This window comes from Babylonia areolata, chromosome 22, assembly GCF_041734735.1.
Source record: "Babylonia areolata isolate BAREFJ2019XMU chromosome 22, ASM4173473v1, whole genome shotgun sequence".
In the NCBI taxonomy this organism is placed as follows: Eukaryota; Metazoa; Mollusca; class Gastropoda; order Neogastropoda; family Buccinidae; genus Babylonia; species Babylonia areolata.
The window spans coordinates 36,842,632-36,857,631 of record NC_134897.1 but is presented as its reverse complement, the minus strand read 5'-3'; the positions used below and the strand labels follow the sequence as shown (position 1 = coordinate 36,857,631).

Genomic DNA, 15,000 nt, shown 5'->3' with positions numbered 1-15,000 from the left:
TCTCTCCCCCTTCTATTTCCCTCTCTCTCCCCCCCTCTCTCTCTCTCTCTCTCTCTCTCTCTCTCTCTCTCTATCTTCCTGCAGGCAGTTCCTGTGAAGCGGAAAAGCTCGGGTCCTTCTCACCACAGAGGTCTCCCGAGAAACGCCCACGGCAGCTGCACGTGCAGTCCGTGGTGTTGAGGTCCCCCAGGTGCTGACAGGGCTTGCACGTCGCTGCCAACACCACACCCAGACAACACAACAGCGTTTAACAAATAGTAAAAGCGGAGTGATGGCCTAGAGGTAACGCGTCCGCCCAGGAAGCGAGAGAATCTGAGCGCGCTGGTTCGAATCACGGCTCAGCCGCCGATATTTTCTCCCCCTCCACTAGACCTTGAGTGGTGGTCTGGATGCTAGTCATTCGGATGAGACGATAAACCGAGGTCCCGTGTACAGCATGCACTAAGCGCACGTAAAAGAACCCACAGCAACAAGAGGGTCGTTCCTGGCAAAATTATGTAGAAAAATCCACTTCGATAGGAAAAACAAATAAAACTGCACGCAGGAAAAAATACAAAAACAAAATGGGTGGCGCTGTAATGTAGCGACGCGCTCTCCCTGGGGAGAGCAGCCCGAATTTCACACAGAGAAATCTGTTGTGATAAAAAGAAATACAAATACAAATAAAGAGTGGTAACTCTCTCCATTCACAAGGTACACAACTTCAAGTCAGTGCTGCTTACGCTACCGATTCAGCTAGCACACAGGTAAATGAAAGGCACAATGGAACAAACCCAGACACTTCCTCAAAAAAAGAAGCACCGGGCCTGTCCCTATACCGATCATTTAACATGTGCACACAGCAGCAAAGACAGAAGAAATGTGCAAACACAAATTAGCTTTCATTCATTAGTGGCATAGCCAGTTCCAGTGTACCTTTTATTTACCTGTGTGCTAGCTGTGTACCTTGTGAATGGAGAGAGTTACCACTCTTTACTATTTGTTAATCATTTCACCTCCTGGCCTTATTAATTTACAACAGCGTTTACTTGTCAGCAAAGACGTTGAGACATCAGTGAAAATAGGAGAGGAAAAAAATAAATAAAAAAAGAAGAAAAAAATCAACAAGAAAAAAGTAATACAAACAAACAAACAAGCAACAACAACAACAACAAAAACTGCGATGAGACATTTTATTTCAACTTATATTGTCAGCCAAATTCAAGAACCCGAAATGCTGAAAGTGCCGGCTGATGAAATAAAAAGAGGCTGTCATCACAGTTCAGTTCAGTTCATTTCGGTTCGGTTCAGTTGCTCAAGGAGAGGCGTCACAGCTTGATGATCCAATGTACGTACATACTTTCGCTTCTTTTTTTTTCTTTAATTTTTTTCTCCCCACCGGAATTTGTAAAAACGCACTTTACAACAGAGGACGCGTGCCCCCACCCCTCCCTAACCCCCCCCCCCCACACACACACACAAAAGAGCAAGAGCAACAAAAACAACACACACACATGCATACACACAAGAGCAACAACAACAGTAAGAGCTACAATAATAACAACAACAACACACACACACATACACAGGAGCAACAACACATACACAAGAGCAAGAACAACAACACACACACCACTCGCACACACAAAGCAAACACACACACACACACACACACACACACACCACCAACACACACACATGACGACCACCACCACCACCAGCAACAACAACAACATAGACTAAAACCAGCACCAGGCAGCACTGTGTCTTACTGTGACACAGCTCGCAGTGGATCGGGCAGTCGAGGGTGTTGGGGACTTGGCACCTGCCCCCTTTCTTCATCCTGAACACTGAGCAGTCTTTGGCATCCGTGGATGGGCAGGACTCTGTCGTGTGTGGTGGAACAAAAGGGTGAAGAAAAAAAAGAAACAAAAAGGGGAGATGAAAAGGTCTGTCTGCCGCTGTTTTATCACAGAATATAAAAAGCGGTATGTTGCTCTGCTGAACTGGTAGTTTTTGATTTTGCTACTGTACAAACTGCCGTGCTGGCTTATGATGCTGAATTATTTGTTTATTTATTCATTCATTTAAGTATTTATTTATTTATTTGTGTGTCTTTATTTATCTATCTATGTGTTTATTTGTTTATCTATTTATTTATTATTATTTATGTATTTATTTTGTCACCATCATAAGCATGATGATGATGATGATGACGATGATGATTATTATTAGTAGTAGTAGCAGTAGTGGTGGTAGTTGTGGTAGTCGTTGTAGCAGTAGTAGTAATTCATGGTACATATATTACTGACTTATCAGACCGGATACCATGTCGCCACCACTGGAGAAACGCAACACAGGACAATAGCAATGTCTATGCCTTGTGGTGTTGTGTCCTACAGTGCAGTGAGTGAAGTACCACACTCGTCATTTTTGACTCACTTGTGTAAAACAAAGTGAGTCTATGTTTTAACCCGGTGTTCGGTTGTCTGTGTGTGTGTGTGTGTGTGTGTGTGTGTGTGTGTCCGTGTATCTGTGTGTCCGTGGTAAACTTTAACATTGACATTTTCTCTGCAAATGCTTTGTCAGTTGACACCAAATTTGGCATAAAAATAGGAAAAATTCAGTTCTTTCCAGTCATCTTGTTGAAAACAACATTGCACCTCTGGGATGGGCACAAAAAAAATTAAAAAAGAAGCCTAATTATATGCTAACTGCATTTACTGTTATATTTATATTTTTTGTATTCTCTAAACTTGGCACTTTGACCTCTTATTCTGACACAACAACAAGAGGAGTCATTATTATCATTTTTTGTTCAAACAGGAACTTCTTTTGCAAAGCACGGAAGTTTTATTTATTTTGCAAACGTTTTGGTGCAGATAGTAAAAAGGGGAAATTGCTCTGTAATTAATGCTAGGGGACTTAATTTATCACAAGTGAGTCTTGAAGGCCTCGCCTCTCTTGTTTTTCTTTCTACTACCCCCTCCACTTGACCTCGAGTGGGTGGCATGGACGCTACAGTCATTTCGTATGAGACAGTGAACCACGGATCCTGCTGTGTACAGCATGCACGTAGCGCAGAAGGGTTGTCCATGGCAAAAGTATGCAAAGATAATCGACTATGATACGGAAACAAATAATCTGCAGCGATGACCTAGAGGTAACGCGTCCGCCTTGGAAGCGAGAGCGCACTGGTTCGAATCCCGGCACAGTCGCCAGTATTACCCCGTCATGGAGGCAGCCATACTCCGTTTTCTGGAGGGTGCATGCTGGTTATGTTTTCATGTTTCCATATTCCACCCCGGCACAGTCGCCAGTATTACCCCGTCATGGAGGCAGCCATACTCCGTTTTCTGGAGGGTGCATGCTGGTTATGTTTTCATGTTTCCATATTCCACCAAAACGCTGACATGGATTACAGGATCTTTAACGTGCGTATTTGATCTTCTGCGTGCGTATACACACGTAAGGCAGTTCAGGCACTAAGCAGGTCTGCACATAATTACGTTGACCTGGCAGCCAGGTGGGGAAAAAAAATCTCCACCCTTAAGCCGCCAGCGCGCCGGTTCCGAGATTCGAACCCAGGACCCCCAGATTGAAAGTCCAACGCCGGGTTTTAACCACTGGGCTATTGCAGTCTTACCACAGGTGGCCCCGGTCAGTCGCCCCCGGCACGAGCACTTGCAGGTGTCCCAGTTGAGAATCCCTCCGTTCTGGCACTCCAGTCCCCCGCAAGGCTCTGATCCCGGGAGACAGACACGCAGCAAGGCATGGAATGACTTGTGCAATGAATGATGAGGGAAGGAGGAGGCAAAGACCGACAGAAAGATAGATGGAAGAATGGGGAAGACAGACAAACAAACAGAGAGAGAGAGAGAATTAGAGAGAGAGACAGAAGAAGAAGAAGAAGAAAGAGAAACACCCTTAGGTGCTGGGAAGGACCCAGAGAAGCACTGTCTCCACCCGCCCTTGGAACAATCCTGCACCACCCTTGGAGGCCTGCGCTGTGTTGACGATGGGTGCAAGCCACGCACAGGACACTCCATTAAGAATTCAAGGGACATAACTGCTCCCGAACAGTGGCAAAAGAGACCACAGGATGCAACTCGCGACAGCCTTGACCTTGAAAGAAGTATCCCCATGGGTGTACCAGTCAGAATTTCATGACTGCAGAGCTCGCTAGCAATATATATATATATATATATATATATATATATATATATATATATATATATATATATTGGGGGAAATCGATGGAACAAAGATGAGAAAAAAGGTTTGCTTTCTTAGCAATCACAAAGAAAAAGAAGAAAAAAATGAGAGAAGTATTTACTGCTTTTTGTGTTGTGTTTATGTATGCATTATCTCGAAATCATCACCAACAGCAACAGCAGCAACACACAGCAAAAACACACAGAAGCAACGACAACAACAACAACAGCAGCAATGACAAAAAAAGCAACAACAACAACAACAGCAGCAGCAGCAACAGCAACAACAGCAACAACAGCAACAACAACAACAAACAACAACAACAGCACAAAGCAGCAGCAACAACAACAACAACAACAAAACAGAGTTGCCAGTAGAAAAAAAAAAAAAGAAAAAAAAACTCACTGGGGCACAATCCACACAGGTGGGGGCACATCTTAGGATCGTGCACCAGAGTGCCCGGTTTCCCACAGTCGTCTTTTTTCAAAGCCCCATAGCGACACGAGGGCATAAGGTCCCGCTTACTGCAGTCCACTTTTGGAGAAAAACAGTAATGAACCGAATCGAATAAATAGAATAGAATAGAATACAATAGAATACAATAGAATGGAATGGAATAGAATAAATTATGTCTTTATTACCAAGTGTACCGACGTCACAAGGAATATTGGGGGCGTGGGAGGTGTGTGTGTGTGTGTGTGTGTGTGTGATAGTACATAACACGGTACGAACATAAATCGGACACAGATACAGTAGAAATTAGGTTACATATAAGTGCATATCAATTAAAATAAAAATTAAAAAAATAAAGAATAAAAAAGTGTGCATACTCACACATGCACGCACTGCACACACACACACACACACACACACACACACACACACACACACACACACACACACACACACACACACACACACACACACACGTTTGAAAAGAAGCCGCATATTACATATGGATGGGGCTGATGACTAGATCTTCAGGTAGATGGTTGTTGATGGGATTAAATAAGCCATAAAATGGGATTGAATAAGCCACACACGCACGCGCATACGCAGACAGAGAGAGAGAGAGAGAGAGAGAGAGAGAGAGAGAGAGAGAAGACATGGAACTGAACGCATGGACAACTGAATGCAGCTGAAGGAACAAGGGCAATAAATGCAACAAAACATCAACACTCACATATTTCACAGTTCTCTCCCGTCCACCGTGGCCTGCATTTGCACTGGCACGTGCTCGGGTCCACCTCTCCAGAGTTGTAGCAGATTTTGCCTTTGCAGTCTGTGAAAAAATCGCAACCTCCTTGCGAAACAAGCCTTGTTTCGTCGTCGTCGTCATCGTCACTATTGCTATCCTTATCATTGTTGTTACGGAAATCTGTGTGATTCTTATCATGAACAGTGGCCATATATTGTTGTTGTTGTTCTTGTTATAATGTGGGTTTTTTGCTTGGTTTGTTTAATTTTTCGAATGAACCCTTGTTGTTGTTGTTGTATTCTTATCAATAATTAAAATGGAGTTAATGTAGTTCGCAAGCACGCACGTTTGCAAGGTCGCGCGCACGCGCGCGCACACACACACACACACACACACACACACACACACACACACACACACATATGTATATATATATATATATATATATATATATATATATATACACATATGTGTGTATGTGTGTAGAGAGAGAGAGGGAGGAGAGAGAGAGAGAGAGAGAGAGAGAGAGAGAGAGAGAGATGCATACATGTGTATATATATACAGAGAGAGAGGGGAGAGAGAGATGTATACATGTGTATTTATATAATACAGAGAGAGAGAGAGAGGAGACGGCATCTTAGCAGAGATATTATGTCAGAAGATTTAATCGAGACCTAGACTGTAATTCCAGGTTGTAGGGCTAATCACAATCGTTTTGGTATTTGTTTGTTTGCTTTTGAGACAAAGTTTTTGGTTGTTTTGTATTGCTCAATGTCCAGTCTTAAGGAGTTGGGGGGGGGGGGAATTAAAACAAACAAGCAAACAAGCAGACCGTACGAACAAACGCGAAAGAGATAAGAGAATGAATAAATGACTAAACAAATGGCAAATTAAATCAATAGACACATAAATAAATGAACAAATAGATAGATTGATAGATAGATAAACGAACGAACGAAAGCACAAACGTGTAAATATATACATAAATGATTTATATACAAATATATACAAACATAAAGTATAAATAAAAGTGTTCTAAAAAAAAACCAACAAAGAAACAAAACAACATCTTACCGCAAAGTTTTCCGGATTCATCACAAGTGTCTTTGCAAGCCTGACATGATGTTCCATTTTGGTAGGGAGCTTTTGCAGCGTTCAGGCTGCACACACACACACACACACACACACACACACACACACACACACACACACACACACGCACACATAAGCACACAAACGCACACATACGCACACACCAGATTAAGATATGATTTCAAAATCTTATCAATGACATAATTACAAAGAATCTGGTGTGTGTGTGTGTGTGTGTGTGTGTGTGTGTGTGTACATATATGTGTGTGTTTATTTTCTTCCTCCTTGCCTTTTTCTCTCTCCTTCCCCCTCCCCTCTCTCTCTCTCACCCTCCCTCCCACCCTCTGTATTCTCTCTCTCCATCTCTCTCTCTTTCTCTCTCTCTCTCACTCCCTCTCTCTTCTTCCCCCCCACTCCCTCTCTCTCTCTTCTTCCCCCCCACTCCCTCTCCCTCCCTCTCTCTTCTTCCCCCCCACTCCCTCTCCCTCTCTCTCTCTTCTTCCCCCCCACTCCCTCTCCCACTCTCTCTCTTCTTCCCCCCCACCCCTCTCCCTCTCTCTCTCTTCTCCCCTCCACTCCCTCTCCCACTCTCTCTCTTCTTCCCCCCCACCCCTCTCCCTCTCTCTCTCCCTCCCTCTCTCTTCTTCCCCCCCACTCCCTCTCCCTTTCTCTCTCTTCTTCCCCCTCACTCCCTCTCCCTCTCTCTCTTCTTCCCCCCCACTCCCTCTCCCTCTCTCTCTCTTCTTCCCCACTCCCTCTCTCTCTCTCTCTCTTCTTTCCCCCACTCCCACTCCCTCTCCCTCTCTCTCTCTTCTTCCCCCCACTCCCTCTCCCTCTCTCTCTCTTCTTCCCCCCACTCCCCCTCTCTCTCTCTTCTTCCCTCCACTCCCTCTCCCTCTCTCTCTCTTCTTCCCCCCACTCCCTCTCCCTCTCTCTCTCTTCTTCCCCACTCCCTCTCCCTCTCTCTCTCTTCTTCCCCCCACTCCCTCTCCCTCTCTCTCTCTTCTTCCCCCACTCCCTCTCCCTCTCTCTCTCTTCTTCCCCCCACTCCCTCTCCCTCTCTCTCTCTTCTTCCCTCCACTCCCTCTCCCACTCTCTCTCTTCTTCCCCGCACCCCTCTCCCTCTCCCTCTCCCTCCCTCTCTCTTCTTCCCCCCCACTCCCTCTCCCCCCTCTCTCTTCTTCTTCCCCCCCACTCCCTCTCTCACTCTTCTTCCCCCCCACCCCCTCTCCCTCTCTCTCTCTTCTTCCCCCCACCCCCTCTCCCTCTCTCTCTCTTCTTTCCCCCCACCCCTCTCCCTCTCTCTCTCCCTCTCTCTCTCTTCTTCCCCCCACCCCCTCTCCCTCTCTCTCTCTTCTTCCCCCCACCCCCTCTCCCTCTCTCTTCTTTCCCCCCACCCCCTCTCCCTCTCTCTCTCTCCCCCCCCCCACTCCCTCTCCCTCTCTCTCTTCCCCCCCCCACTCCCTCTCCCTCTCTCTCTCTCTCCCCCACCCCCTCTCCCTTCCTCTCTCTTCTTCCCCCCCCCACCCCCTCTCCCTTCCTCTCTCTTCTTCCCCCCCCCACCCCCCTCTCCCTCTCTCTTCTTTCCCCCCACCCCCTCTCCCTCTCTCTCTCTCCCCCCCACCCCCTCTCCCTCTCTCTCGGGCGATCGCCGGCACTGACGCGGGGGCGTAGTTGCAGACACGGATGACCTTGAACTCTCTGTGTGGACACTTCGCCTCGGCGCAGCCCACGCGAACTGAATCGTAGGACACCAGCTGAAAGAAAAAAGAAAAGAGAGTGTGAGAGACCCTTAACCCTTCCACTGCCAGACTCGCTTTTATGCAGCAGCTAGGTAGAGGACCCATGTCACTGAAGGGTGATTAGATCATGGGTGTGTTATCCATGAACCTGCTGCTCTTAATGTTCGGTGGTAGGATAGGCCATAATTTTCTACACATCGCTGGGGGTGGGGGGATCCCCAGCTATTCTTAGCCACTGTCTTTTCTGTTTTTGTACCACAAGGGAATTTTGTACTCTAAATTGACTGGCGGTGAAAGGGTTAAGGGATAATTACCCGACAGGTTGACATGACTGACTTTGAGAACCGAGAGAGAGAGAGAAAGAGACACATTCACACGCGCGCACACACACACACACACACACACACACACACACACACACACACACACACACACACACACACACACACAAACAAACAAACACTGACGAACGTACACACACACACACACACACACACACACACACACACGCATGCGCGCGCACACACATACACGAATACACACACACACACACACACACACACACACACACACACACGTGCAGGCACGCACGTACACGCATATACACTCGCACACACACACACACACACACACACACACACACACACACACACACACATCCACCCCACCCCCTATCCACACACACAGAGACACCCACAGACACAGACACCTATACAATGCAATGCATTGCAATTCAGTTCAATTCAATCAATACAATACAATGCTTCTCTCTGCCATCACCAGTATGATTGACAGGGGGGGGTACACACACCAGGACCCTCATCTGTATCAATCAAACCGACTGGAAGTCATGATCATGACTCAGTAACAATGCTCATCTTACACTGAACAAGGCTTCTGTACCTGGAAGTAGTGGCCCATGCCCTTCTTGACCTCGCCGCCGTGGACATAGCCGGTGTGCTCTTTCTCCGAGAAGTAGCGCTGGAGGGTAGAGTTGAAGGAGGAGTGACCGCTGCCCAGGTTCTGAGCAATTTTCAGCCCTGGCCAATCTGGACATTTTTTTTTTTTTTTTTTACATTTTTTTTTATCTCCACTGGCTTCCTGTCTCACACAGAATAAGGTACAAGATCAGCACTCTATGTTATAAATGTATTCACAAATCTGCCCCTTCCTATCTCTGCGGCTGCCTTCACCTCTACAGTCCATATCGCTCACTACGATCGGCTTCGGCTCCACTCTGTTTACGCATACCCAGATTCAAACACTCGACTGTTGGCCGCCGTTTCTTTCTCTGTCTCTGGACCTTGCAGTTGGAATGAACTTCCTCTTCCGCTTCGTCAAGTCTCCACACTCATCTCTTTCACGTCTGGCCTTAAAACCCACCTCTTCCCAAAATATCCTCCCTCCCCTGCCTCTTCCTTGTCTTCAGTTTGCCGGAGTTATGCATGCGTGTGATTGACTGGTGCGAAAGCACTTTGATTTGTCTCTGCACAAGATTCAGCGCTATATAAATACCATTATTATTATTATTATTACCGCCGTGGGATCGGTGTGGGGGATTTGGGAGAGAAATATATGTGGGATTCTTAGGCCCAACACTTGGCTTATATCACAGATTGACATAACTTTGCAGTTGGGCCAACAGCAAAGTGAGAGCTGTATGATCAATGGTCTCTCCAACGCAATGGGAAATCATTATTTTTACAGCTTAGTCTTTTCGTGAAGGACTATGACTCTCAAACTAAATTGCACTGGCTCTTAGTTGCTGCAGCCTTGGGGGTTAGTCGGCCTTTTGGGAACCCTCTCAACGCCGACTGCCCTAAAACCCTCTTGGTCGAGAGAGTGGGGATGTAACTTGGGCAAAACACGCTCCACTATAATCAAATTCTAGCCCAGATAGTCGGGACAGCAGTTACCTCGTCTGCTGTTCTGATTGTCATAGTCGGACACGACTCTCTCTCTCTCTCTCTCTCTCTCTCTCTCTCTCTCTCTCTTTCTCTCTCCCCCCTCTCTGCCTCTCTCTGTGTGTGTCTGTGTCTCTGTGTCTCTGTCTCTGTGTCTCTGTCTGTGTGTCTCTCTCCCTCTCCCTCCCTCCCTTCCTCTCTCACTGTGTCTCTCTCTTTCTCTGTCTCTGTCTGTCTCTCTCTTTCTTTCTCTCTCCCTCACTGTCTCTCTCCCTCACAGTGTCTGTCTCTCTCTCTCTCTGTCTCTGCCACCCCTCCTCTGTCTCTCTCCCTCCCTCCCTCCCTCCCTCTGTCTCTGTCTGTCTGTCTGTCTGTCTCTCGCTCTCTCTGTCTCTCTCTCTCTGTGTCTCTCTCTGTCTCTCACCGGGTTCAGAACGGCTCTTCATGTTCGCTTCGTGTTCCATCACACACTGCAAGGCCCACTTCCGTGCTGTCACTGCCAGGTTGTCGTCCCAGACCTGTCGCCACACATCCACATCCACATCCACATCGGCGTTTGAGAAACAGGGAAAGCGGTGACGATTTTTAAGGCATGGGTCGGGTAGGGTGGGGTGGGGTAGGGGAGATGAGAGATTTTCGTCTAAAATCACAAAAAAACCCAATGTGGATAGACGTTCTTAAGCAAACGAACGAACGAACGAAGAACGAACGAATCCACATCCTATGTCAGCATCAGTATCAGCATCAGGACTATGTTGATGCTATTAATTTATTTCTATATGAAAATGGTTTGTGAAAATTCTCAACCCCTTTTTAAGACAGGGGGTGGGGGGTATACAGAGTGTGTTTGCGTGTATTGCATATAATATACCTCGTCAACCAGTTAACGTGGTGCAAGCACTTGAAAAACAACAACAACAAAAAACAACCTACCTCGTCACCCAGTTAACGTTGTGCAAGCACTTGAAAAAACAAACAAACCTACCTCGTCACCCAGTTAACGTTGTGCAAGCACATGAAAAAAACAACAACAAAAAAACAACCTACCTGGTTACCCAGTTAACGTGGTGCAAGCACTTGAAAAAAACAACAAAAAACAACCTACCTCGTCACCCAGTTAACGTTGTGCAAGCACTTGAAACAAACAAACAAACAAGCAAAGAACCCAACTATGTCGTTCACCATCTTCATCATGTTCGCAGCTGGAGGGTCCACGCGTCTTCGGTACGAGTTGTGCAGCTCCAGGATGTGGCTCTGGGTGTCCTCGGTCAGAGGGACCAGCACGGCTTGGGGGTCGTCCCTCAGGCAGCGCGTGTGCCGCGGGGTGAGGCTGGCGTACTCGGCCGTGCAGGTGTCGGCTTAGCAACAGACACACAGAGAACGTGCAGGTGTCGGCTTAGCAACGGACACACAGAGAACGTGCAGGTGTCGGCTTGGCAACGGACACACAGAGAACGTGCAGGTGTCGGCTTAGCAACAGCCACACAGAGAGACAGACACATAGATACAGGCACAGGCACAGAGACAGAGACAGAGACAAACACAGACAGACAGAGAGAGAGACACACGCAGACACACAGACTACAGGCACAGACACACACACACACACACACACACACACACACACACACAGAGAGGAGTATAGAGTTTTCTCTTTCAGACGCTGTGATCATGTAAGGGGCCATTGTGTGTGTTTCTGTTTTTGTATGACCTTGAATACGCTGGAGAATGCCAACGGGAATAAAACAGGTTAACTACAAGGAAAAAAACCAAAAAACAAAAAAACAACAGAAAATAAAGGGGAAAAGATAACAGAAAGAAAGAAGGAAATCGGTGATGAAAGAAAAAGGAAAATGGAATTAAAAAAAAGAAAAGAAAAAAAGAAAACGAGAAAGAATAGATAGTTATAAAGAAAAGAAAAGAAAGTCTTCCAGGAGATACTGAGACAGTGCTACTGCCTGTAGCTAGAACTTTGCTAGACGCACGCAATCCTCTGATTTCTCCTTTCTGACAAAAAGAGAAGAAAGAAAAAAAAAGTACCCATCATCATCACCATCATCATCATCATCATCATCATCATCATCATCATCATCATCATCATCACCATCATCATTATCATCATCATCAGCCTAGCTTCAGTGCCATCACCGGCTCTTCACCTTCGGCACAGGTGGCCCCTGTCCACCCTGTCTGGCACCGACACTGACAGTTCCTGGGATCCAGTTCACCCCCGTTGAAGCACAGTTTGTTCCCACAGTCTGTTGTATTTGACACACACACTCACACACACACACACGCGCACACACACACACACACACACACACACACACACACATAGGCGCGCGCACGCACACACACAGGCGCGCGCACGCACGCACGCACGCACATGCACGCGCACAAACACACACACACACACACACACACATACATATACATATATATATAACAATAGTAAAAAAAGGAAGACAATAAAACAGTTTGTTTGATGCCCGACCGGTTTAGTCCACTGGTCTTTATCTATCTATCTATCTATCTATCTATATATATATATATATATATATATATATATTTGTATTTGTATTTGTATTTCTTTTTATCACAACAGATTTCTCTGTGTGAAATTCGGGCTGCTCTCCCCAGGGAGAGCGGGCGTTGCTACACTACACCGCCACCCATTTTTTTTTTTTCCTGCGTGCAGTTTATTTTTTAATTTGTTTTTCCTATCGAAGTAGATTTTTCTACAGAATTTTGCCAGGAACAACCCTCAGTTTTGTTGCCGTGGGTTCTTTTACGTGCACTAAGTGCATGCTGCACACGGGACCTCGGTTTATCGTCTCATCCGAATGACTAGCGTCCAGACCACCACTCAAGGTCTAGGGGTAGACAAATCGGCGCCTGAGCCGTGATTTGAACCAGCGCGCTCAGATTCTCTCGCTTCCTAGGCGGACGCGTTACCTCAATGCCATCACTCCACTCGATATGTATGTATGTATGTATGTATGTATGTATGTAAACCGTTTCTTCATCAGTAAATATCGTCGTCGTCTTCGTCATCGTCGTCATCACTGTTGTCGTCAGCCAGGCCAGGTCCAGGCATCTGATCATGTTTGCGCATATATCAGGCACCTACCACAGTGTTGATGTTGTTGTTGGTGGTGTTGGTGTTGGTGCTGGTGTTGGAGCAAATTGTGCTATAGAATTATACTTTGACGCTCTTTATGAACCTATTACGTCGCTGCTCTCGTATTTTGCCTGTAAGTATAAAGTATGGTATGTATAAGTGTTCCTGTCTGTCAATGTCATACTTGCCCCCCACCCCCGCCCCCCCCCCTCCACCCCCCCCCCCCCCCCCCCCACCTCCACCCCTCACTGCCTCCCCTTCGTGTGTGTACGCAGACAGAAGATCGACTACGCGCGTTAAAGGTCATGTAGTCCGTAATTATCATCGTTTGGTGGGTTATGGAAACAAAAAACATGCCCCAGTGCTGTTGGCGTTTGTTTTAGTTTTGTTTGTTTTTTGTTTGTTTTTCAAATGTACCAAAAATATTGGGTAAAAGGGAGAGAAAGAAGGGAGAGAGAGAGACAGAGGGGGGAGAGACAGAGAGACAGAGAGAGAGAGGGGGGAAGAGATAGGGAGAGAGACAGACAGAGAGAGAGGGAGATAGAGAGGGAGGGAGATAGGCAGTGAGAGAGAGATAGAGAGAGAGAGGGGGGAGAGAGAGAGACAGAGACAGAGAGACGATAAGGTGGAAAGACAACCACGAATATAACGTTTGTTCTTTTATTTATGTTTATTTTCCTTTTATTTAATCACTTTTTTATGCAGTGCGTATGATTTTTTTTTTCTGTTCTCTTCTGTATAAAACAATGTTGTGTTGTTGCTGTTGTTGTCCTGATCTATAAGTTAGATAATGCATGATAACAAATAATATTATCAACAATTCCAAATATTATTTTTGTATATGTGTATGTCTTGAATAATGATAAACTCGAGTATAAACGTTTATAAAAAAAAGAAAAAAAAACCGATAAAAAACAGAAAAAAGAACATGCCCAACAATTACACGCCACCCCTGAAAAAAAAAAAACACCTTTTTTTTTCTTTGCTGCCCCCCATCATCTGCGCCGTTTCAGTGGCATTACTCCCACGCCGCTCACGTAGATTTCCCCCATACACACCTCTTTGTTAAGGTTTGTCTGAATGTCTGTATGTATATCTGTGTCTAGTCTTTCTGTCTGTCTGTCTGTCTATCTCCCTCTCCCCCCCCCCCCCACCTTCCCCCACCCTTCTCTCTCTGTCAATGACTGTCCCTCTCTCTGATAAAAAAAAAAAAATAAATAAAAATAAAAATAAACAACACCACCACCAACAAATGATGATAATGTTGTTTTTTTCTGTTGTTTTTTTATCCTTAAAAAAAAAATAATAATAAGATGAAAGGCACGGACAGACAGAAGGGATGGAGGATGAACAATGGAGAGTAAAAAGAGAGAAGAATTAAAAAAAATAAAATAAAAAAAAAGAAGAGAAAGTGAAAAGAGAAAGAGAAAGAAGACCGTTCGTACGGCAAAGAGTTCCTCCCACGCAGTGTCCAAGGCAGTCTCCACAGGACACACCGCTCGTGTAGGGGGGCTGGGAGATGTTCATCCTGTTGGGCACAGTGCATGGGGTATTACACACACACACACACACACACACACACACACACACACACACACACACACACACACACACATAAGACACGGACAGGAACACACGGACAGCAACATACACACATACACATACACGGACAGGCACGCATACACACTCTCTCTCTCTCTCTCTCTCTCTCTCTCTCTCTCTCTCTCGCACGAATGGACAAACGCGCA

General features: G+C 46.0%; 1 protein-coding gene across 2 annotated transcripts in view; it reads right to left on the bottom strand.

The window, feature by feature from the left end:
- LOC143297378 (uncharacterized) overlaps positions 1-15,000 on the bottom strand; it is a 38,569-nt gene that overhangs the window by 1,476 nt on the left and 22,093 nt on the right. For both annotated transcript variants that reach the window (XM_076609686.1, XM_076609688.1), the window contains 12 exons: positions 14,698-14,780; positions 12,291-12,389; positions 11,314-11,489; positions 10,556-10,649; positions 9,131-9,276; positions 8,148-8,242; positions 6,468-6,553; positions 5,378-5,476; positions 4,600-4,728; positions 3,626-3,721; positions 1,752-1,865; positions 124-213 (listed from right to left, as the gene is read on the bottom strand). In XM_076609686.1, coding sequence (XP_076465801.1) covers positions 124-213; positions 1,752-1,865; positions 3,626-3,721; positions 4,600-4,728; positions 5,378-5,476; positions 6,468-6,553; positions 8,148-8,242; positions 9,131-9,276; positions 10,556-10,649; positions 11,314-11,489; positions 12,291-12,389; positions 14,698-14,780 — 1,307 coding nt within the window. The remainder of the gene's footprint in view (positions 1-123; positions 214-1,751; positions 1,866-3,625; positions 3,722-4,599; positions 4,729-5,377; positions 5,477-6,467; positions 6,554-8,147; positions 8,243-9,130; positions 9,277-10,555; positions 10,650-11,313; positions 11,490-12,290; positions 12,390-14,697; positions 14,781-15,000) is intronic.